Here is a 26,750-nt window from a genome sequence, read left to right on the forward strand (position 1 = left end):
TGGAGATATTAGATGGATGGAATGACTTCACATTAACCAAAGGATTGACTCTCCCCTGCTGTCATGCTAGCCTCAGGTTGTATCCCAAAAAGCACCTTATTCTAAAAACAGTGCATTACTTTTCATCAGGTCCCATAGGGCTCTGCACTATATAGGGATTAGGGTGCCATTTGGGATGTAGCCTCAGAGTCTCAAGCACAAGGTCATGTTGCCTCATCCTTCTAGCCCAGACCTTATCTCATTCCCTGTTATCAAAGCGAATGATATCAAATCCACAGGATTAACTTTCCCAGATATACAGGGAGGGTGCTTCCCAAATGGCAACCTTTTGCCATATAGTATACTACTTTGGAGCAGAGTCCACATTGCCTCAGTCTAAGTATGACCATACAGGCTCTGGTCACTACATAGGGAATAGGGTGCCATTTGGTACGCTGACAGAGAGTGCGTTAGAGGGAGGGTCTGAATGCATTGCCTCACAGTCTAAGTATGACCATCGGTCAGTACGAGACAGAAATTACAGTGATTGAAATGTACTGCTCTTTCGTGAGAGCTTGGTTTTAGGTTCAGCTGATTCCAGACAGAACAGGGTGGAAGATCTTGTTCTCTACTGATTGACTCTTTTCTCATTTTAAGATCACCTCATTAGATCACTTCATTAGATCACTACAGTAGATCACAAGGTCCAACTGAAATGTGACTTCTGCTTTTAACCCCTCCAAGGACATAAATACACCCAGGTTTTGGAGAGGTGTGGGGAGCTGCCACACTGGGCGCCCCGGGAGCTGTTGTTATGGGGGGTTAAGTGCCTTGCTCAAGGGCACAACGACAGGCAATGGCATCTGGGATTTGACACCGGCAACCCTCTAGTTGCCAGCTCACTTCCCGATAGATTTTTCCTGTCAGACCCAGGATTTGAACTGGCAACCATCCGGTTGCTGAGTTTCCTCTTTAACCGCTAGGCTAACTGCCGCCCAAATTATGCTAATGCTAATGTAGAATCATTATTCCAAATCAAATCATTATCATAATGTCAGATATAATGTAGGTTTTATTTATAATATTTTGTGTTAGTTATAAAGTTGTTTTATCCTTCTAAACCTTCATGCTATAGCCTATATTTGTCATGTGAGTAAATGACAATGGTTTAATTCACTGTAAGAGGTTGACCACCGTTATGTTCTCTCTCTCTCTCTGTGTCTCTGTCTCTCTCTCTCTCTCTGTCTCTCTGTCTCTCTGTCTCTCTCTCTCTGTCTCTCTCTCTCTCTCTCTCTCTCTCTCTCTGTCTCTCTGTCTCTGTCTCTCTGTCTCTATCTCTCTTTCTCTCTCTGTCTCTCTCTCTTTCTCTCTGTGTCTCTCTGTCTCTCTGTCTCTCTCTATCTCTCTCTCTCTCTCTCTCTGTGTCTCTCTGTCTCTCTCTCTCTCTGTGTGTCTCTCTGTCTCTCTCTCTCTCTCTGTGTCTCTCTGTCTCTCTCTCTCTCTCTGTGTCTCTCTCTCTCTCTCTGTGTCTCTCTGTCTCTCTCTCTCTCTCTGTGTCTCTCTGTCTCTCTCTCTCTCTCTCTCTCTGTCTCTCTCTCTCTGTCTCTATCTCTCTTTCTCTCTCTGTCTCTCTCTCTTTCTCTCTGTGTCTCTCTGTCTCCCTCTCTCTCTCCCTCCCTTTCTCTTTCCCTCCATCCATCATTCCCTTCAGAACATAAGACAGAGATGAACCCCAGACAGCTTGTGAAGGAAGCATCCAGAATCAACCAGCAGCCCACAAAGGAGACAGGGAAGGAAGCATCAAAGGAAACAATCAAGGAGCCAGTAAAGCGCTGTCCGTTGATTCTAGGCTTGAGTCGTATCTACATCCAGACCCGGCAGGAGAAACGCCTCCACCTGACCATCGGTGGGCGTGCTTACCTCCTACCAAAACCTCCCTGATCATCAAATGCCCTGTCCGGCGCTTCCAGGTTGGATCCTTTCCTCATGGTCTTTACTGTTGTAATGGATGAGAACATATGCCATGGCTGGGGTTTCCAACTATGACTGGACATGTTTATCATTTAAAATCACTTACATTTCATTTTGTAGACTCATTCTGGCAATAGACAAATCTCCCTGAACAGCTGTTCTGCTCAGCTTGTCAGGAGGTAAAGGCCATTCCAGGGGCGGTTGTCCTCCTTAGCTCTTATTTTTGCCTTGTGTTTTGTCTTGTATGTTGCATCTAGAAAGCCTACATCCGTTGGGAGAAGGACGGCCGCCCCCTGCACAGCTGCAAGCGTCTGGGCGTCACCAAATCTGGTTCTCTAAAGATCCACAGCCTAGGAGTTGTGGACAGTGGGGTGTACGTGTGTATCGCCGGCCCCGCCTCAGACACATTCACCCTTAAACTGATTGGCAGCGACAGCAGACTGATCGACCGACCGATTGAAAACGAATCGGACCCCGAACCTGGTCTAGACCTGACCAGGATTCAACCGCGATTCAACCCTCAGGACTGGGACACCCAGGGTCTTCCTCACTGCCTCCCGTTTACCCCCAGCCTCAAAGGTCCCAGTCTGTCTCTGCTGCCCGGTGGTGTGGAGGCCTCGGTGCTGCAGGTGCAGGCGGGGTCCTTGGTGCTGCAGCCCTGGAGCCTGGAGGAGCGGGTGAGGAACGTGAGTCTGCAGGCGGAGATGGGAGAGATCAGCCAGGAACAGGCTTCTCAGATCATCTACACCCTCATCACAGAGATGTCTGGAGGCCAACAGGCCTCCACAGAGCAGTGGAAAGGGACCAAGGAGGAGACGGGGAACCCAAAAGGTAACCTTTTGTTACGTTAGAAAATAATCCAATACAATAGAATACAACTTTTTCCCTCCAAGGATGTCACCGTACCAGAATGGAAAACACCACATGTACATCATACACATGAGAAACAGTTACCCAGGCACACCATGCTGTACATATAGGACAGAAACACTCACATTCATTCATAATGAATCTGCAAGTGCCTGAGAAGTTTTTTTTTTGCATAATATAATATACAGTATTACATAACTTTTTGTATAATAGTATGCAGTAATGTATGCAGTTGCCATGTGGTTTCTAAGCAAACACCAGGTAGTTAGCGGGCTGTAGAATAAAGCTTAATGCTAGTTTTCACTCAGAGGGCTCTATTTTCAGGCCGGCGTTAAGGCAGCACTAGTGTCAAACGCACGTTAGTTTGCAAATTTATAATGGAAATTCTGGCACACTGGTATTTTCCAGCCCTAACGCCATGTTTGGCAATTGACCTTTCTTATATCAGCTCACTTGTGCTCAGATGGACGGGTGGAAATATTTGAGGCGTGTCCTTAAAAACATGATCCATAGTGCTAATTTCAGGCAGTGCTGGTAGGGATATTTAAGACCAACCTAAAGCTGGTTTCAGCAGTAACACAGATGGTTATGACATGAATATTGACAGCAGAAACACAGCCTATCCAGCCGTGACGCACACTGTCCTTATGAACATGGAACAAGAGGAGCCTGGTGTGCTTTTGGAGTCTGAATACTTCCTATTTAGAAACATTAAAAAAACGTGCTTTTTCCCTATTTGTTTATTTGGTTAAAAAGATTAACCTCCTCCAAGATTAACCTCCTCCTCTCAATTAAGGCTTTTTTTGTCTGCCAAATGCAATCGTAAAGTAGTCAAGACTGTCGATAAAGGGTTTGGCTCCCAAGACCACTTGGAAATAAATCTTAATCACCAAAGCTTTATTCAAATATGAAGTTTATGAAGGCTGGTTCAACAGAAATGACCTACTATAATGAAGGCTGGTTCAACAGAAATGACCTACTATAATGAAGGCTGGTTCAACAGAAATGACCTACTATAATGAAGGCTGGTTCAACAGAAATGACCTACTATAATGAAGGCTGGTTCAACAGAAATGACCTACTATAATGAAGGCTGGTTCAACAGAAATGACCTACTATAATGAAGGCTGGTTCAACAGAAATGACCTACTATAATGAAGGCTGGTTCAACAGAAATGACCTACTATAATGAAGGCTGGTTCAACAGAAATGACCTACTATAATGAAGGCTGGTTCAACAGAAATGGCTGGTTCAACAGAAATGACCTACTATAATGAAGGCTGGTTCAACAGAAATGACCTGACTATAATGAAGGCTGGTTCAACAGAAATGACCTACTATAATGAAGGCTGGTTCAACAGAAATGACCTACTATAATGAAGGCTGGTTCAACAGAAATGACCTACTATAATGAAGGCTGGTTCAACAGAAATGACCTACTATAATGAAGGCTGGTTCAACAGAAATGACCTACTATAATGAAGGCTGGTTCAACAGAAATGACCTACTATAATGAAGGCTGGTTCAACAGAAATGACCTACTATAATGAAGGCTGGTTCAACAGAAATGACCTACTATAATGAAGGCTGGTTCAACAGAAATGACCTACTATAATGAAGGCTGGTTCAACAGAAATGACCTACTATAATGAAGGCTGGTTCAACAGAAATGACCTACTATAATGAAGGCTGGTTCAACAGAAATGACCTACTATAATGAAGGCTGGTTCAACAGAAATGACCTACTATAATGAAGGCTGGTTCAACAGAAATGACCTACTATAATGAAGGCTGGTTCAACAGAAATGACCTACTATAATGAAGGCTGGTTCAACAGAAATGACCTACTATAATGAAGGCTGGTTCAACAGAAATGACCTACTATAATGAAGGCTGGTTCAACAGAAATGACCTACTATAATGAAGGCTGGTTCAACAGAAATGACCTACTATAATGAAGGCTGGTTCAACAGAAATGACCTACTATAATGAAGGCTGGTTCAACAGAAATGACCTACTATAATGAAGGCTGGTTCAACAGAAATGACCTACTATAATGAAGGCTGGTTCAACAGAAATGACCTACTATAATGAAGGCTGGTTCAACAGAAATGACCTACTATAATGAAGGCTGGTTCAACAGAAATGACCTACTATAATGAAGGCTGGTTCAACAGAAATGACCTACTATAATGAAGGCTGGTTCAACAGAAATGACCTACTATAATGAAGGCTGGTTCAACAGAAATGACCTACTATAATGAAGGCTGGTTCAACAGAAATGACCTACTATAATGAAGGCTGGTTCAACAGAAATGACCTACTATAATGAAGGCTGGTTCAACAGAAATGACCTACTATAATGAAGGCTGGTTCAACAGAAATGACCTACTATAATGAAGGCTGGTTCAACAGAAATGACCTACTATAATGAAGGCTGGTTCAACACTATAATGAAGGCTGGTTCAACAGAAAATGACCTACTATAATGAAGGCTGGTTCAACAGAAATGACCTACTATAATGAAGGCTGGTTCAACAGAAATGACCTACTATAATGAAGGCTGGTTCAACAGAAATGACCTACTATAATGAAGGCTGGTTCAACAGAAATGACCTACTATAATGAAGGCTGGTTCAACAGAAATGACCTACTATAATGAAGGCTGGTTCAACAGAAATGACCTACTATAATGAAGGCTGGTTCAACAGAAATGACCTACTATAATGAAGGCTGGTTCAACAGAAATGACCTACTATAATGAAGGCTGGTTCAACAGAAATGACCTACTATAATGAAGGCTGGTTCAACAGAAATGACCTACTATAATGAAGGCTGGTTCAACAGAAATGACCTACTATAATGAAGGCTGGTTCAACAGAAATGACCTACTATAATGAAGGCTGGTTCAACAGAAATGACCTACTGCATTTCTGCCCAAACGTTTACGTTCAAAGCCTCTCCTGTAAAGTAGTGATGTGTGACATATGCCTAGTTTTCTGAAATGAGTCACATATTTTGCCATGGAGCACATTCTGATTGGCCAGTGAGGGGCCAAGCCTCGAGACACCCACAACTTGTTTATTCATCGAGCCCCAGCCCCTTTCGCGCCAATGCCAACAAGTGTACCGAGAATTGTGATAGTGAAAATAGCAAAACTATTTCTGACTCACCCCTGAACCTATAGCACTACCGCCTGCGTTTAGATGTACCATTCTGTTAGGTTTGTTAAAATAGAGCCTGAAACAGGATTGTGTATTCAGATTAAACATTTGCAGGCACTTTATGGTGTTAGAGTTAGATTTAAAACGTGGGTATTCATAGGACAGATACTTTCATAGCTAAATAAAAAATACAAGTTATTTATTTATGTTCAGTTTATATACAGGAATGAAACCCACAACTCATTATGACATTACTAGTGCATCAAATGTGTTTTTATCAAGGTTGGGGGTCAATTCCTTTTCAATTCAGTCAATTCCTTTTCAATTCAGGAAGAAAAACCCCTACTGTAGTTATTATTTAATCTGCAACATACAATGTGATACGATCTCAAATCTCAATAGACCGGACACCAAACTCGTCAGAGTGGTCGGCTAGTAGCTTCAAGAGACCAGTGATCATCCGACAGAGGCAGAACCCCCCGATGACCTTCCAGAGGAGTCTGAACATCAGTGTTGGCCAGACAGCCTTCCTGACCAACGCCACGCGGCAGCTGTACCTGCTCTGCCCCACAGAGGGCATCCCGCAGCCCCAAATCACCTGGACCAAGGACGGAGTAGAGCTACAACTAACTGACAGGTAACACATACAGTAATACACAAATACACACATGCATACTGTCACATTCTCACACACACACACACACACACACACACACACACACACACACACACACACACACACACATATAAATAAGACATGCCCATTAGCTTTATGTTATCCTCCGTTCTCACTCTCACTCTTTCCATAATATAGTGCCGCAGCCATCTATGTGGGGTATAGCTCAGGCCTGCTGGGCTTGGCTTTGCCCTGGAGAGAATTCTGATTGTAGCTATGCAGGATCTCTGTGAGAAGCTATGGAAACAGTTACTCATATATCAGAGAAAGGAGAAAGGACTCGGAGCCCGCTGTGAATGTTCTGTGTTCCGAGTCCGCCTCAGATCATGGTGTGAAATTTACAATTTCACCTTCCGGACCCTGTTGCTGAGTCTCACTCCTCGTCCTCAAGTCTTCCTCCTCCTCCCCCTCTTCAAATCTTCCTCCCTACTCATGTCTTCTTCCTCCTTTACCCCATTCTCATCCTCCTCTTCCTCACATCTTGTATATCACCCTCCCTCCTCCTCTTCCTCACATCTTGTGTAACCCCCTCCTCCTCTTCCTCACGTATTGTATATCCTCCTCCTCCTCCTCCTACTCTCCTCATGGATCTCCCATGGAGCTGGAGCAGCACTCACTGTTTTACAGGGTCAGCTCAGAACTTGGCTGGAGAAGGGAGAGAGTGTAGAGAAAGGGGATGAGAGAGAGAGAGAGGGAAGAGATGTGAAGGAGAGGGGAAAATAGAAGAGAAGGGAAGGAAAGAGGAGAGAGGGGAAAGAAAGAGGAGAGAGAGAGAGGGGAAGGACAGAGGAGAGAGAGGGGAAGGAAAGAGGAGAGAGGGGAAGGAAAGAGGAGAGAGGGGAAGGAAAGAGGAGAGAGAAGGGAAGGACAGAGGAGAGAGAGGGGAAGGAGAGAGAGGGGAAGGAAAGAGGAGAGAGAGGGGAAGGAAAGAGGAAAGGAAAGAGGAAAGAGGGGAAGGAAAGAGGAGAGAGAAGGGAAGGAGAGAGGGGAAAGAGGAGAGAGAAGGGAAGGAAAGAGGAGAGAGAAGGGAAGGAAAGAGGAGAGAGAAGGGAAGGAAAGAGGAGAGAGAAGGGAAGGACAGAGGAGAGAGAGGGGAAGTAGGGGAAGGAGAGAGAGGGGAAGGAAAGAGGAGAGAGAGGGGATCGGAAAGAGGAGAGAGAGGGGAAGTAGGGGAAGGAGAGAGAGGGGAAGGAAAGAGGAGAGAGAGGGGAAGGAAAGAGGAGAGAGGGGAAGGAAAGAGGAGAGAGAAGGGGAGGAGAGAGAAGGGAGAGGGGAAGGAAAGAGGAGAGAGGGGAAGGAAAGAGGAGAGAGAAGGGAGAGGGGAAGGAAAGAGGAGAGAGGGGAAGGAAAGAGGAAGAGAAGGGGAGAGAGAAGGGAAGGACAGAGGAGAGAGAGGGGAAGGAGGGGAAGGAGAGAGAGGGGAAGGAAAGAGGAGAGAGAGGGGAAGGAAAGAGGAGAGAGGGGAAGGAAAGAGGAGAGAGAAGGGAAGGACAGAGGAGAGAGAGGGGAAGGGGGGGAAGGAGAGAGAGGGGAAGGAAAGCGGAAAGAGAAGGGAAGGGGAGGGAAGGCAGAATAAAATTGGGCAAAAAGGCGAAAAAAAAGTGAAATGGTAATGTAAAAGGGGAGGGAAACATGGATGGTTGATTGACATTCACAGGGCTGAGGCGTGAAGCTGTGTGTTCTCCCAGTTCCGTGTGAGTGTGGAGACGGTTGCCCTTCACTTGCTCTTATCAAAGTGATGTGGTCTTGGAACCAGCGTGTTGTGATAGCAGGCAGTGGGACCGCCTGTTGTGTACTGTAACCTGTTTGACCTCTCTAAAGACTTGGATAGATTCGAAGTGGAAATTCAGTAACTCTTATAAGACAATGGAAATTGCTATAATTAAAACCAGTGTGTTTCGGCCTTTAGCCTTCATCAAGATTTTTCAACAGATTTGCCAGGCCTCATGTTCATTCAATGAGGGGAAAGACGTTTGTTTTAGGTTGCTTACTGGCTTTTTAAACCTGTAGTAGAGAAATAAAAATACCATATTTTATGTTTGATGTGTATGTATGCCAGTGTGGAGCCAAAGGCACATTTCCACATTTGGACTTGCTTGCTTTTGGTGGTGCAATGCCCTGAATGCCATGGCAGTCTTTCCTTCATAGAAGCTGCTACGCCCGACCTGACACCAGGTCAGATGTTATCCATAATGTCTCCTTTGGCCTTCTGGGAGGTCTTGGTCCATTACATGAGGGGACCCACAGTATAAATGTACTGGCAGCCAGCTCAGGATGTCCAGCAAATCTCAGCCTTCTGACCTTTATCTGGAAAATCTGGACAATTAAGTTGTTTGTGGTCCAAATGTCATCATGTGATCCTGATTGGTCAGACTTGGTTGGACCATGGAAGCACAGGACGTACTGGACTGTGGAGGCGCACTGGAGGCCTGATGCGTGGGACCGGTACAGGTGGCACCTCAGAGCGAGTGCGGGGAGGAAGCACAGGACGTACTGGACTGTGAAGGCGTGCTTGAGGGAGCGTGAGGGGAGCAGGTACAGGACGTACCTGACTGGGAAGGCGCACTTGAGGGAGAGTGCAAGGAGCACAAACAGGCCGTACTGGGCTGTGAAGGTACCCTGGGGACACAGTGCGTAGAACCGGCGCAGGATGTACTGGACCCTGGAGGCGCACTGGAGACCAGGAGCACTGAGCCGGCACAACCCGTCCTGGACAGATACCCACTTTAGCGCGACAAGTGCGAGGAGACCTGGTGCGTATAGCCGGCATCAATTGTACCGGAACTTTAACACACTTCTCAGGACAAGTTCGAGGAACTGGCACAGGTGGCATCGGACGGCTAACACGCTCCTCAGGGCGAATGCCGTGCATACTACGCCAAACCAACAGCTTTCTCTCTTCACTCTCCTCCAATTTGTCCAACAACTCCTTGAAGGTCTCTAACTCTCCCCTCCGTTCACTCTCCCCCAATTTGTCCAATAACTCCTCAACAGTCTCTGACTCACCCCTCAACTTCGCCGACCACTCCGTGTGCCCCTCCCCCAAAAAATGTTGGGCTGTCTTTTGGGCTTGAGTCGTGGCCGCGAACCCTGACCTCGTCGCTGTCCTTCCCTCGCTGCCTCCGCCTGCTTCCATGGCAGGCTTTTGTCTCCTGCCATTATCTCCTCCCAGGTTCAGGATGTCTTCTCCTCCTACCCACGCTGCTTGGTCCGTTTGTGGTGGGATCTTCTGTCACGTTCGTCATAAGGAGTAGACCAAGATGCAGCGTGTTATGTTTCCATCCTTTATTATGGAATAGAAAACTTCAAAAAACAAACACAACAAAGCGAACAACCGAAACGTGAAGCTAATATAATGCTCTCAGGCAACTATACATAGACAAGATCCCACAAAGCACAATGGGAAAATGGCTACCTAAATATGATCCCCAATCAGAGACAACGATAAACAGCTGCCTCTGATTGGGAACCATACTAGGCCAACATAGAAATACAATTCACCTAGATAACCCACCCTTAAATCACACCCCGACCTAACCAACATAGAGAATAACAGCTCTCTATGGTCAGGGCGTGACAGTTATGCATATACTGAACACGTGTTCAAGTCACTTTGGATAAAAGCGTATGCTAAACAACTGAACAGTATTATATCATCCTGTCCTATACTGTCTACTGGCATGTCTACTGTATATATTCTACTGCATGTGTTTAGCAGGTTTTACATGATAGGTACAGTACTGGCCGTAGGACCGTTGCTAGCCACAATTCTATTTTTCCAGGGATGTGGTCTGAGAGAGGACATTTTCCCTGCTCTAATGGTTTATACGTTCCCCTCTAGGTCCACTGACTCCATGTTATAAAGTAGAAAATCATTTTTTCCCCTTTTACTACATATAGCAGAGTAAGTCTGATACTTGGATTATCTAAATAAAAGGTCAGACAATATGTTAGGCACAGATCTAGGATCAGCGTACCCTCCCTTAAGCCTCACCTTAACCATAATGGGGGGACAAACAAAACTGATCTTGGATCAATGTCAAGAGGGCAACTACATTCTGCTACAGAGTAGAAAGAGGTTTCACCCCTAATGGTTATGGTTAGGCTTCGGGAAGGGTAAACTGATCCTAGATCTGTGCATAAGGGTAACTTCTAGCCTGTGAGTGGTGGTCAAGCATCAGTCTGATGAAGTGGGATGTGTGTGGGAGTAGCTCTGTGTACATTCCCACATGGTCTAAATGGGATCTAACAGAGAGCTTATAGCCCCATAGAGATCCATAAACCACTGCATGGCTTTAGCAGCCCCCAGCCTCCTCTAGCCACACACCCATATACACAAACCCTGTTTGTTTCCCCAGACCCAGATCCTGCCTCTCTCCCCCAGCCCATAACCCCAGACACAGACCCTGTCCCAGCCACAGTCCCTGTGTTCCCAATCCCAGCCCTTGCCCTCTCCCCACAGCAACACTCCATATAAACAGTCCCTGTCCACTTCCCCCAGCCCCTCTCCCCCATGCCCTTTTACCCCAGTCTCAAAGGAAGTAGACTTCATGAGTCCAAAAACAGCCCCCACAAGCTGTTTTGACCCAAGCTTTCCCTGCATGGTGGTTCCTGTAATCTCTTAAATATGTTATTGGAGTGTTTGAACATGGGCCAATATTCATAGTGCCTCCATGCAGAAGTGCTGATCTAAGATCAGGTCTTCCCTGTCCATTAAATTATAATGAATCAAGTAGACATTGTGTTGCTCCTCTGTCCTGGATTGGTGGTGTTTGTTCCAGAGCCAAGGGAAGCTCAGGCAGACTTATTGGCCTTGAGGAATAGTTGAGCGGCCGGAGAGGAAGGACAGCTCAGAGCATGGGAAGAGGACCAGTCCTTCAGAGACTGGACTGTCCAGAGAGGAAGGACAGCTCAGAGCATGGGAAGAGGACCAGTCCCTTCAGAGACTGGACTGTCCAGAGAGGAAGGACAGCTCAGAGCATGGGAAGAGGACCAGTCCTTTCAGAGACTGGACTGTCCAGAGAGGAAGGACAGCTCAGAGCATGGGAAGAGGACCAGTCCCTTCAGAGACTGGACAGTCCAGAGAGGAAGGACAGCTCAGAGCATGGGAAGAGGACCAGTCCCTTCAGAGACTGGACTGTCCAGAGAGGAAGGACAGCTCAGAGCATGGGAAGAGTACCAGTCCCTTCAGAGAGGTGAAAAAGTGACTGGACTGTCCAGAGAGGAAGGACAGCTCAGAGCATGGGAAGAGGACCAGTCCCTTCAGAGACTGGACTGTCCAGAGAGGAAGGACAGCTCAGAGCATGGGAAGAGGACCAGTCCCTTCAGAGACTGGACTGTCCAGAGAGGAAGGACAGCTCAGAGCATGGGAAGAGTACCAGTCCCTTCAGAGAGGTGAAAAAGAGACTGGACTGTCCAGAGAGTAAGGACAGCTCAGAGCATGGGAAGAGGACCAGTCCCTTCAGAGAGGTGAAAAAGTGACTGGACTGTCCAGAGAGGAAGGACAGCTCAGAGCATGGGAAGAGGACCAGTCCCTTCAGAGAGGTGAAAAAGAGACTGGACTGTCCAGAGAGGAAGGACAGCTCAGAGCATGGGAAGAGTACCAGTCCCTTCAGAGAGGTGAAAAAGAGACTGGACTGTCCAGAGAGGAAGGACAGCTCAGAGCATGGGAAGAGGACCAGTCCCTTCAGAGAGGTGAAAAAGAGACTGGACTGTCCAGAGAGGGAGTTCAGGGTTTATGAGGCCCTCTTACCGACATTCTGTATGTGTGTGTCTGTCTGTGTGTGTGTGTGTGTCTGTGTGTTTGTCTGTGCCTGTGTGTGTGTCTGTCTGTCTGTGCGTGCAAGTGTGTATGCGCGTTTGTCTGCCAATCAAATGAGCAGGTCTGTGCATGTATGCAAGCAAGGACGTGTGTGTGTGTGTGTGTGTGTGTGTGTGTGTGTGTGTGTGTGTGTGTGTGTGTGTGTGTGTGTGTGTGTGTGTGTGTGCATTCGCTTGTGTTCGAGACTTTAAAACACGCCAATCATAACAATCTCCCACTAATCACACAGATTAACAACTCACTGAAACATGACCTAGGTATCCCAAATGGCACTCTATTCCCTTTGTAGTGCACTACTTTTGACCAGGGCCCATAGGGTAATAGAGTGCCATTTGGGATGCGTGCATTAACTCAGAGAAAATATGAAAGAGAGGTTCAGCATCATTAAAGGAAATTAGATCTTTAATCGGCATTTTAATTTGATTAGACTAGATCAGGACTTTATGTTTATTCTGATTTCATGCACTAATAGCATCTGCACACACACACACACACACACACACACACACACACACACACACACACACACACACACACACACACACACACACACACAGACAATGCACACACACGACTATGCACACACGCACGCACACTCAGACACAACACACCCACACAATTACATACACACACATGTAGCTGTTTGACCCAGCTTGAGACAGTTTGTTTGTAATAGTTTTATGTCATGTGACTGCTGAGAGATCATAGGCTGTTCAGTTCTAGACTCTGGTCATGTGACTGCTCATAGGCTGTACAGTTTTAGACTCTGGTCATGTGACTGCTGAGAGATCATAGGCTGTACAGTTCTAGACTCTGGTCATGTGACTGCTGAGAGACCATAGGCTGTTCAGTTCTAGACTCTGGTCATGTGACTGCTCATAGGCTGTACAGTTCTAGACTCTGGTCATGTGACTGCTAAGAGATCATAGGCTATACAATTCTAGACTCTGGTCATGTGACTGCTGAGAGATCATAGGCTGTACAGTTCTAGACTCTGGTCATGTGACTGCTGAGAGATCATAGGCTGTACAGTTCTAGACTCTGGTCATGTGATTGCTGAGAGGTCATAGGCTGTACAGTTCTAGACTCTGGTCATGTGACTGCTGAGAGACCATAGGCTGTTACAGTTCTAGACTCTGGTCATGTGACTGCTCATAGCCTGTACAGTTCTAGACTCTGGTCATGTGACTGCTGAGAGATTATACAGTAGGTGTACAGTTCTAGACTCTGGTCATGTGACTGCTGAGAGATCATACAGTAGGTATACAGTTCTAGACTCTGGTCATGTGACTGCTGAGAGATCATACAGTATGTGTGCAGTTCTAGACTCTGGTCATGTGACTGCTGAGAGATCATAGGCTGTTACAGTTCTAGACTCTGGTCATGTGACTGCTCATAGTCTGTACAGTTCTAGACTCTGGTCATGTGACTGCTGAGAGATTATACAGTAGGTGTACAGTTCTAGACTCTGGTCATGTGACTGCTGAGAGATCATACAGTAGGTGTACAGTTCTAGACTCTGGTCATGTGACTGCTGAGAGATCATACAGTAGGTGTACAGTTCTAGACTCTGGTCATGTGACTGCTGAGAGATCATACAGTAGGTGTACAGTTCTAGACTCTGGTCATGTGACTGCTGAGAGATCATAAAATAGGTATACAGTTCTAGACTCTGGTCATGTGACTGCTGAGAGATCATACAGCAGGTGTACAGTTCTAGACTCTGGTCATGTGACTGCTGAGAGATCATACAGTAGGTGTACAGTTCTAGACTCTGGTCATGTGACTGCTGAGAGATCATACAGTAGGTGTACAGTTCTAGACTCTGGCTCTGTGGATGATATTGCATTCATGAGACAGCCTGCCACAAAGGTCAAGAGTAGTGAATTATTTAAAACAAACTTGTATTGCCAAGCTATCTGTAGTGTTTCAATGAATTATGATGTAAAACATGTTACCATGTATACATCATCTATGATGTATTACATGTTAACATGAATTCTTATATATAACATGTTAACATAAATTCCTATATACTGTATAACATGTTAACATGAATTCCTATATACTGTATAACATGTTAACATAAATTCCTATATACTGTATAACATGTTAACATAAATTCTTATATACTGTATTACATGTTAACATAAATTCTTATATACTGTATAACATGTTAACATAAATTCTTATATACTGTATAACATGTTAACATAAATTCCTATATACTGTATAACATGTTAACATAAATTCTTAGATACTGTATAACATGTTAACATAAATTCTTATATACTGTATAACATGTTAACATAAATTCCTATATACTGTATAACATGTTAACATGAATTCTTATATATAACATGTTAACATAAATTCCTATATACTGTATAACATGTTAACATAAATTCCTATATACTGTATAACATGTTAACATAAATTCTTATATACTGTATAACATGTTAACATAAATTCTTATATACTGTATAACATGTTAACATAAATTCTTATATACTGTATAACATGTTAACATAAATTCTTATATACTGTATAACATGTTAACATAAATTCTTATATACTGTATAACATGTTAACATAAATTCTTATATACTGTATAACATGTTAACATAAATTCTTATATACTGTATAACATGTTAACATAAATTCTTATATACTGTATAACATGTTAACATAAATTCCTATATACTGTATAACATGTTAACATAAATTCCTATATACTGTATAACATGTTAACATAAATTCTTATATACTGTATAACATGTTAACATAAATTCTTATATACTGTATAACATGTTAACATAAATTCTTATATACTGTATAACATGTTAACATAAATTCTTATATACTGTATAACATGTTAACATAAATTCTTATATACTGTATAACATGTTAACATAAATTTATATACTGTATAACATGTTATACTGTATAAATGTTAACATAAATTCTTATATACTGTATAACATGTTAACATAAATTCTTATATACTGTATAACATGTTAACATAAATTCTTATATACTGTATAACATGTTAACATAAATTCTTATATACTGTATAACATGTTAACATAAATTCTTATATACTGTATAACATGTTAACATAAATTCCTATATACTGTATAACATGTTAACATAAATTCTTATATACTGTATAACATGTTAACATAAATTCTTATATACTGTATAACATGTTAACATAAATTCTTATATACTGTATAACATGTTAACATAAATTCCTATATACTGTATAACATGTTAACATAAATTCCTATATACTGTATAACATGTTAACATAAATTCCTATATACTGTATAACATGTTAACATAAATTCTTATATACTGTATAACATGTTAACATAAATTCTTATATACTGTATAACATGTTAACATAAATTCCTATATACTGTATAACATGTTAACATGAATTCTTATATATAACATGTTAACATAAATTCCTATATACTGTATAACATGTTAACATAAATTCCTATATACTGTATAACATGTTAACATAAATTCTTAGATACTGTATAACATGTTAATATAAATTATTATATACTGTATAACATGTTAACATAAATTCTTATATACTGTATAACATGTTAACATAAATTCCTATATACTGTATAACATGTTAACATAAATTCTTAAATATACTGTTATAACATGTTAACATAAATTCTTATATACTGTATAACATGTTAACATAAATTCCTATATACTGTATAACATGTTAACATAAATTCCTATATACTGTATAACACATTAACATAAATTCCTATATACTGTATAACATGTTAACATAAATTCTTATATATAACATGTTAACATAAATTCTTATATATAACATGTTAACATAAATTCTTATATATAACATGTTAACATAAATTCCTATATACTGTATAACATGTTAACATAAATTCCTATATACTGTATAACATGTTAACATGAATTCTTATATATAACATGTTAACATAAATTCTTATATATAACATGTTAACATAAATTCTTATATATAACATGTTAACATAAATTCTTATATACTGTATAACATGTTAACATAAATTCCTATATACTGTATAACATGTTAACATACATTCCTATATACTGTATAACATGTTAACATAAATTCCTATATACTGTATAACATGTTAACATAAATTCTTATATACTGTATAACATGTTAACATAAATTCTTATATACTGTATAACATGTTAACATAAATTCCTATATACTGTATAACATGTTAACATAAATTCTTTTTTATTTTATACCTTTACTTAACTAGGCAAGTCAGTTAAGAACAAATTATTATTTTCAATAACGGCCTAGGAACAGTGGGTTAACTGCCTGTTCAAGGGCAGAACGACAGATTTGTACCTTGTCAGCTCGGGGGTTTGAACGTGCAACCTTCCGGTTACTAGTCCAACGCTCTAACGCTCTAACCACTAGGCTACCCTGCCGCCCCAACATAAATTCTTATATATAACATGTACACTATAATCCATTTCCATACAATCACTTTACTGCACACCAAAAAAGTGTATAGTATTTTATTGTATTATATAGTGATGACTGCGGTTGAGATACATGTCTTGTTTTCCTTTGCTACTGCAGGGTACACTGGGATATCTCTGGCGGACTGCATATCTCTAGTCCTGGGCCGGGGGACAGAGGAGTGTACAGGTGCACAGCCTCAAACACCCACGGTTCAGCCTCAGAGACTACACAGCTGCTGTTAGCTGGTGAGTACCCAGTCAACTGGGTTATATATGGGAGGCTGGTAGCCTAGCAGTTAGAGCGTTGGGCCAGTAACCGAAAGATTGCTGGTTTGAATAGCCAAGCCTACAAGGTGAAAAATATGCCGATGTGCCCTTGAGCAAGGCACTTAACCCTAATGTGCTCCAGGGGCGCCGTACTACTATGGCCGACCCTGTAAAACAACACATTTCACTGCACCTATCCGGTGTATATGACAATTCAACATGTTATTATTTTCATTAGTGCACCCCCAGCCCCAAAGTTCACCAAAGTATACTTCGTCTGGTCTTTGGCATCCCAACGCAAATAGCGTAGTCGGCAATACATTCCTAACCCCGCAACTAGCGAGCCGGAAAACAAAGGGGGAAATCTGCATACTAGTCTTAATAAAACCTCATTTCCACCACCATGCGTTCAGCCAATCAGGTTGCACCGCCTGCTGTACGCAGCGTCCAGAAGTAGCTAGCCTCCCTAGCATGGTGGTGGAAAGGGCTTTTATTGAGCAGTCAGGTTGCACCGCCTGCTGTACGCAGCGTCCAGAAGTAGCTAGCCTCCCTAGCATGGTGGTGGAAAGGGCTTTTATTAAGCAGTCAGGTTGTACCACCTGCTTTACGCAGCGTCCAGAAGTAGCTAGCCTCCCTAGCATGGTGATGGAAAGGGCTTTTATTAAGCAGTCAGGTTGCACCGCCTGCTGTACGCAGCGTCCAGAAGTAGCTAGCCTCCCTAGCATGGTGGTGGAAAGGGCTTTTATTAAGCAGTCAGGTTGCACCGCCTGCTGTACGCAGCATCCAGAAGTAGCTAGCCTCCCTAGCATGGTGGTGGAAAGGGCTTTTATTAAGCAGTCAGGTTGTACCACCTGCTTTACGCAGCGTCCAGAAGTAGTTCGCCTTCCTAGCATGGTGATGGAAAGGGCTTTTATTAAGCAGTCAGGTTGCACCGCCTGCTGTACGCAGCGTCCAGAAGTAGCTAGCCTCCCTAGCATGGTGGTGGAAAGGGCTTTTATTAAGGGCTTTTATTACAGTCAGGTTGCACCGCCTGCTGTACGCAGCGTCCAGAAGTAGCTAGCCTCCCTAGCATGGTGGTGGAAAGGGCTTTTATTAAGCAGTCAGGTTGCACCGCCTGCTGTACGCAGCGTCCAGAAGTAGCTAGCCTCCCTAGCATGGTGGTGGAAAGGGCTTTTATTAAGCAGTCAGGTTGCACCGCCTGCTGTACGCAGCGTCCAGAAGTAGCTAGCCTAGCATGGTGATGGAAAGGGCCTCAGGCATGGTGGCCTCCCTAGCATGGTGGAAAGGGCATTTTTTTATTAAGCAGTCAGGTTGCACCGCCTGCTGTACGCAGCGTCCAGAAGTAGCTAGCCTCCCTAGCATGGTGGTGGAAAGGGCTTTTATTAAGCAGTCAGGTTGCACCGCCTGCTGTACGCAGCGTCCAGAAGTAGCTAGCCTCCCTAGCATGGTGGTGGAAAGGGCTTTTATTAAGCAGTCAGGTTGCACCACCTGCTGTACGCAGCGTCCAGAAGTAGTTAGCCTCCCTAGCATGGTGGTGGAAGGGGCTTTTATTAAGACACTGCTCATATTTTTCTAGCAGCCCCCTATTAAATGTAGTTCAGGAGGAAGCCAATGTTGTAGCCTGATAGGAGGATGTTTTATTTTATGAACCAGCCACCGGGCGACATGAGTGTATTACCGGCTGGGTTGATAGCGTCAACACCAAGAGATAATACACAACGTCAGGAAGAACACCCTCTAGGGGTCTCGGCGCTAGGGCACACCATAGGAAAACGCTTTGCAACGGAAAATGAAAACAAGTGTTTCTTATTGGACAAGTTCAGGTAGTCCCTCCTGTTTTCAGACAGTTTGCTTCCGTTTAGTTCCTAGTGAATACAAACATGTCCCAGGTCTGATAAGCATTATAAGCATGCAAATGATGAAATGCTCCAAGAGGAAATGATCATGTATTCATAGTATGTACACTATTTATAAATCATTTATTAATACTTATTCATGAAAGTTATTATGAAATGTTACTCTCATTAAATAACATTATGCAATGTTATTATTATTATTTTAAATGTTAAATGAAATGTTATTTATGTAATTTATGTTTCTTAAAAAACAGTGAGCCAATAAATGAGCCATTTGGAAACATTTGTAGATTTTGTCTGTTTTTCACAGAGCCTCCTGTGATAGCTGTGTCGTGGAGGAACGTATCGGACAAGGAAGTCCCCAGTCTGAGGGCCGTGGTGGGGGGACGGGTCAGCCTACGCCCTGGGGCTAACCTAACTCTAGACTGCCCCGTCACAGGTAGGCCTCACCATAGCAATTCAATCCCATACACTCTTAGGAACACGGCTTCCTAAAAGGTTCTACAACTGTCCCCATAGGAGAACTATTTTTGGTTCCAGGAAGAACTCTTTTGGGTTCCATGTAGACCCTCTATGTAAAATGTTCTACATGGAAATCAAAAGGGTTCTGCCTGAAATGAAAAAGGGTTCTTCAAAGGGTTCTCCTAACGGATTAGGGTTACTGCCTTTCCAGGGAGTTTTTCCTAGCCACCGTGCTTCTACATCTGCATTGCTTGCTGTTTGGAGTTTTAGGCTGGGTTTCTGTATAGTGACATTGACTGATGTTAAAAGGGCTTTATAAATACATGTGATTGATTGAGATGCTCTATATGGAACCAAAATGGTTCTTCAAAGGGTTCTCCTATGGGGACAGCCAAAGAACCCTTTTAGGTTCTAGATATCACATTTTTTTCTAAAACTGTAGAATGGATCATGCCATAGTGATTCTAATTATGTGTATCTCATAGGGACAGACAGTCCCTCCATTTTGTGGTTCACATTGTCAAGCTCCAAAATGATCGACCATGTGTTGAAATTGAATTTCATGCAATAATAGATATCTGGTGTAAGGTAGCACATTCAGGCAGACATGATCAAGCTATGAAGTGGACATACCTTGTGTTGAAATTGTATTTCAAACAATAACTTGTATCATCTATACAGCATGTCTATACAATAGTATCTATACAGCATATGTATAGTGAAAATAGTAGGATATTTTCTCCACACTGGTCTTTGTCAGTTGTAGTTTTGGCTGCTCTTTGGCAGTAATATACTGTGGTGAACACAAATGACTGTCAGCCTAGTCCTACTGCAATCTAATACCCTAACATGGGTTTTATGTATCCATATGGTTATGTGGCAGATCATAGCTACGCTGTAGACACGCAGAAAGACACAGTTAGCTGAAAAGTGAATGGTGTGGAAAGCCACCATGCCAGTCAGGGCTCTAGCAGTGGACACATGGATTTAAACTTCCTGGTTCAGTTACAGCTGTAATGAGGTGTCTAAAATGAGAGCAGAGCTTTGATTGAGAAGTGATGTTTGTGACGAGGCTTGGCAGTTGGCTACGGCATCATGCAATTTCACAACACAACAAAATGATTCCTTTTAGCATTTTTAGCTAGAGATGTTTGTCATTTATGATCTGAAGTGGTATTAGACCAGAGTCATATCTGACCCCCTATTCACCATGTAGTGCACAACTTCTGAATCCATATAGGGCACTCAATTTGACCACAGCCCTATCTGACACCCACATTTGGCTGTGGTGCACTATGGGACATTGGGGGATAGGCCGGGGTGTTATTGGAGACAGCCAATAACCTTGACCAACGACACCATAGTTATTGGGTTGAATCTTCCCAGGTTGCCTCCTAAATGCCACCCTATTGCCTTTATAGCACCCTACTTTTAACCAGGGCCCATATAGTGCACTATATAGAGAATAGGGAGCCATTTGTAATGCGCATCCAGCCTCATCATCACCTTAGTGAGAACCGGCTGAGATGAAAGGACATGTTATTTAAGTCTCATTTGTTTTGGCCTTACACCTTTACAGAAACACACACAAACACAGAGACACACACACACACACACACCTTGCACACCCTAGCACCCTCTCTCTCATCCCATTCAATCACTGGTGATTAAAGCAGCTGTGTGTGTGTGTGTGTGTGTGTGTGTGTGTGTGTGTGTGTGTGTGTGTGTGTGTGTGTGTGTGTGTGTGTGTGTGTGTGTGTGTGTGTGTGTGTGTGTGTGTGTGTGTGTGTGTGTGTGTGTGTGTAAAGGTGTAAGGCCAAAACAAATGAGTCTTTGGACTGATGTCCTTTCATCTCAGTGAGAGTAGAAGGGAGAAATGGAGAGAGAAAGAGGGAGACGAGGGGAGAGAGAAAGAGAGAGAAAGGTATTTAAAGGCAATGTAAAGAGATACTGTCTTTTATTTGTTACTTAGGGTTGTGGAGAGATGTCTGGCAGCAGTTGGCTTCCCTCCAAGACACACACACACACAATGCACACACACACACTCAGAGAAAGAGACACAGACACATACATGGAAAGGCAAACACTGAAGACACACTCTCTCTCTCTCTCACACACACACACACACACACACACACACACACACACACACACACACACACACACACACACACACACACACACACACACACACACACACACACACACCTGTAGGATCCAAGCTATTAGATCTTATAAACCATCCTGATTGCAGAAGGTAATGTCATCTGTATCATTGAGGTCAGAGATCCTGAGAAACAATCACTGGACCTTCACACACACCATTTTACCTTGTCAGTATATTCAATATTGGATTCATCTCCAGTGAGTTTTGTGTACATGCATTTCTCGTAAGAAAAAACACATATTTGTATTTGTATTGATATGCCAAAGCAGCAGCTAATCTTCCTGGGGTCCATTAGTTCCTGCCAAAGCAGCAGCTACTCTTCCTGGGGTCTATTAGTTCCTGCCAAAGCAGCAGCTACTCTTCCTGGGGTCCATTAGTTCCTGCCAAAGCAGCAGCTACTCTTCCTGGGGTCCATTAGTTCCTGCCAAAGCAGCAGCTACTCTTCCTGGGGTCTATTAGTTCCTGCCAAAGCAGCAGCTACTCTTCCTGGGGTCCAGCAAAATTAAGGCAGTTTATAAAATGTTAAAAACATTACAATACATTCACAGATTTCACAACACACTGTGTGCCCTCAGGCCCCTACTCCACCACTAGCACATATCTACAGTTCTAAATCCATGTGTATGTATAGTGTATGTTATTGTGTGTGTATGTGTGTATGTGCCAATGTTTGTGTTGCTTCACAGTCCCCACTGTTCCATAAGGTGTTTTTTTAATCTGTTTTTTATCTGTTTTTTAAAATCCAATTTTACTGCTTGCATCAGTTACTTGATGTGGAATAGAGTTCTATGTAGTACTGTGCACCTCCCATAGTCTGTTCTGGACATAGGAGCTGTGAAGAGACCTCTTGTGGCATGTCCTGTGGGGTAAGCATGGGTGTCTGAGCTGTGTGCCAGTAGTTTAGACTGACAGCTCGGTGCATTCAGCATGTCAATACCTCTCACAAATAAAAGTAGTGATGAAGTCAATCTCTCCTCCACTTTGAGCCAGGAGAGATTGACATGCATATTGTTAACATTAGCCCTCTGTGTACATCCAAGGGCTCGCCGTGCTGCCCTGTTCTGAGCCAATTGCAATTTTCCTAAGTTATTTTTTTGTGGCACCTGACCACACGACTGAACAGTGGTCAAGATGCGACAAAACTAGGGCCTGTAGTACCTGCCTTGTTGATAGTGTTGTTAAGAAGGCAGAGCATCACTTTATTATAGACAGACTTCTCCCCATCTTAGCTACTACTGCATCAATATGTTTTGACCATGACAGTGTACAATCTAAGGTTGCTCCAAGCTGTTTTGTCATCTCAACTTTCTCCATTTCCACATTATATGTCTATGTATGCTGATAATTATACAACACGTGGGTCTAATCCTGGATGCTGATAGGTTAAAACAGCGTTCCAGCCAGTGTCTATTCCACAAATTGCCACCAGCTAAGGCTATGACGTTGAAATGTCTATTTACTGTTCAAACTCACTGCACAGTCCACTGTCTTATCAGCCCAGCCAGGCAATTTATAAACTCTCTCTACTGTAAAAAAGCATGTAGACATCATCTGCCCTTTCTTTTAGACTAGCAATATATCCTGCAAACACCGGCTTCTCAGGCATTATCACTTAAAGGACAGTTGGTACGAGGTATTGGTTAGTTAGTTGAACGGAGGTGATACAACAGCACACTCCTGTGGTAGAGACCATTCTCAACACATGAACCAGAAGAGGTCACAGGAGCAGATATGGGGTACTGCACAGTGGAGGCGGGTGGGAGGAGCTATAGGAGTACGGGCTCATAGTAATGGTTTGAATGGAATAAATGGAACGGTATCAAACACATCAAATATATGGAAATTCCATTCCAGCCATTACAATGAGCCCATCTTTATGCTATAGGAAGCCCATATTCCTATAGCATGAAGATGGCGGCCTCCATGTACTTACCACAAATGCCTAATTTGCTAAGTTTGCCGTATTGTTCAATGCTTTCCATTGCACATGCTTTGTATTGGCATTGGCACAGTAAACATGATCCCAGTTCTATCCCCAAAGATGTATTGGCATTGGCACAGTAAACATGATCCCAGTTCTATCCCCAAAGATGTATTGGCATTGGCACAGTAAACATGATCCCAGTTCTATCCCCAAAGATGTATTGGCATTGGCACAGTAAACATGATCCCAGTTCTATCCCCAAAGATGTATTGGCATTGGCACAGTAAACATGATCCCAGTTCTATCCCCAAAGATGTATTGGCATTGGCACAGTAAACATGATCCCAGTTCTATCCCCAAAGATGTATTGGCATTGGCACAGTAAACATGATCCCAGTTCTATCCCCAAAGATGTATTGGCATTGGCACAGTAAAATGATGTATTGGCATTGGCACAGTAAACATGATCCCAGTTCTATCCCCAAAGATGTATTGGCATTGGCACAGTAAACATGATCCCAGTTCTATCCCCAAAGATGTATTGGCATTGGCACAGTAAACATGATCCCAGTTCTATCCCCAAAGATGTATTGGCATTGGCACAGTAAACATGATCCCAGTTCTATCCCCAAAGATGTATTGGCATTGGCACAGTAAACATGATCCCAGTTCTATCCCCAAAGATGTATTGGCATTGGCACAGTAAACATGATCCCAGTTCTATCCCCAAAGATGTATTGGCATTGGCACAGTAAACATGATCCCAGTTCTATCCCCAAAGATGTATTGGCATTGGCACAGTAAACATGATCCCAGTTCTATCCCCAAAGATGTGGCATTGGCATTGGCACAGTAAACATGATCCCAGTTCTATCCCCAAAGATGTATTGGCATTGGCATTGGCACAGTAAACATGATCCCAGTTCTATCCCCAAAGATGTATTGGCATTGGCATTGGCACAGTAAACATGATCCCAGTTCTATCCCCAAAGATGTATTGGCATTGGCACAGTAAACATGATCCCAGTTCTATCCCCAAAGATGTATTGGCATTGGCACAGTAAACATGATCCCAGTTCTATCCCCAAAGATGTATTGGCATTGGCACAGTAAACATGATCCCAGTTCTATCCCCAAAGATGTATTGGCATTGGCACAGTAAACATGATCCCAGTTCTATCCCCAAAGATGTATTGGCATTGGCACAGTAAACATGACCCCAGTTCTATCCCCAAAGAAGGCGGCAGTTAGAAAAAACGAAATAAGTAGATTGTGCTGATTTACTGGCACATTGGACCTTGTCGCGCGCCGTAGTTTAAGAACTCTCTGGGTAGAGCTAAAAACAATGACTTCATTTCTGAATTCATCCATCTTTATGCACCTTCGCCATTGAAATGGAATTGACCCCCATCCCTGATTCATAGATTGACTATGTGAGACAAAACAGAATGAGCTTGTCTAGTAACAGTCTGGCCGTGGCTGCTCAGACCCAATAGCAATATGTTTGAATGACTGTAGCCAAGTACAAGCCAACTGGCACATGCTGTTCAGGGCTTGCGTCCCAAACGGTAACCAATTCTCTATATCGTGCACTCATTTTGACTAGGGCCCATACGGAAATATTGCACTGCATAAGGAAAAGGGTGCCATTTGGGACTATACTATATGTGTGTGTCTGAAGGGAGTGGTCAAGACGTAAGGATTGGCATCCAGTGCTCTGATTTGTCCCAGTGATCAGTAATAACCAGTCTCAAGTAGTCTAATCAGTCTCTCTGTCATCAGGGCGTTCATCTATGTTGGACATTCTATGTGTGTTTTTGTATTTGTTTAAAGTGAAGTATTCTGGGATTTGTGGGATGTCTGAATCAGTTATCCTCAGTCTTGTGTCTCTTACACTAGTGCTCTCTGTCTGTCTGTCTGTCTCTCTCTACCTCTTCTCTCTCCCCCTCCTCTCCCCTCTCTCTCTACCAGGTGTGCCTCAGCCTACAGTAACTTGGCAGAGGAAGGAGGGTGTGTTAGATGTCAGCGTGGCGGTACCCCTGCCCTCTGGTTCTCTGTGGCTCCAAAACGTCACTCTCCAGAGCCAAGGCACCTACTCCTGCATAGCTGCCAACCCCATAGGAAAATCCACCGCTTCCACTGTTCTCCATGTCAATGGTGAGTTCACACACACATGTGAGCGTGCATATACACACACAAGCGTACATACACACACACAAGAGCGTGCGTAGTGTATACATAGATTTACACACAAGTGCTGTGGCAGCCCACGCACACGCACACACAGCTGAGGTATAGGGCTGGCGCTGTGCTAGCTATCAGGGTGGTAAAATCCATCTCCTCTCAAATGTTAATCACACCTCATTGTGGAACACGCGCACACGCGCGCGCACACACACACACACACACACACACACACTGGTCCCAGGCAGACTAAATAACTTTTTTGCCCGCTTTGAGGACAATACAGTGCCACTGACACGGCCTGCAACGAAAACATGCGGACTCTCCTTCACTGCAGCCGAGGTGAGTAAGACATTTAAACGTGTTAACCCTCGCAAGGCTGCAGGCCCAGACGGCATCCCCAGCCGCGCCCTCAGAGCATGCGCAGACCAGCTGGCCGGTGTGTTTACGGACATATTCAATCAATCCCTATACCAGTCTGCTGTTCCCACATGCTTCAAGAGGGCCACCATTGTTCCTGTTCCCAAGAAAGCTAAGGTAACTGAGCTAAACGACTACCGCCCCGTAGCACTCACTTCCGTCATCATGAAGTGCTTTGAGAGACTAGTCAAGGACCATATCACCTCCACCCTACCTGACACCCTAGACCCACTCCAATTTGCTTACCGCCCAAATAGGTCCACAGACGATGCAATCTCAACCACACTGCACACTGCCCTAACCCATCTGGACAAGAGGAATACCTATGTGAGAATGCTGTTCATCGACTACAGCTCGGCATTCAACACCATAGTACCCTCCAAGCTCGTCATCAAGCTCGAGACCCTGGGTCTCGACCCCGCCCTTGCAACTGGGTACTGGACTTCCTGACGGGCCGCCCCCAGGTGGTG

At 43.5% G+C, this 26,750-nt stretch overlaps 1 protein-coding gene across 1 annotated transcript in view; it reads left to right on the plus strand.

Moving 5' to 3' along the window:
• Positions 1 to 25,833, plus strand: part of adamtsl3 (ADAMTS-like 3) — a gene marked incomplete at its 3' end in the record, with an annotated part of 209,578 nt that extends 183,745 nt beyond the window's left edge. The window contains 7 exon segments of the mRNA XM_042318865.1: positions 1,691 to 1,906; positions 1,909 to 1,949; positions 2,208 to 2,781; positions 6,388 to 6,622; positions 17,119 to 17,246; positions 19,434 to 19,562; positions 25,648 to 25,833. Coding sequence (XP_042174799.1) covers positions 1,691 to 1,906; positions 1,909 to 1,949; positions 2,208 to 2,781; positions 6,388 to 6,622; positions 17,119 to 17,246; positions 19,434 to 19,562; positions 25,648 to 25,833 — 1,509 coding nt within the window.
• Positions 25,834 to 26,750: the final 917 nt, after the last annotated feature.

This window comes from Oncorhynchus tshawytscha, unplaced genomic scaffold (genome assembly GCF_018296145.1).
Source record: "Oncorhynchus tshawytscha isolate Ot180627B unplaced genomic scaffold, Otsh_v2.0 Un_contig_8142_pilon_pilon, whole genome shotgun sequence".
Taxonomy (NCBI): domain Eukaryota; kingdom Metazoa; phylum Chordata; class Actinopteri; order Salmoniformes; family Salmonidae; genus Oncorhynchus; species Oncorhynchus tshawytscha.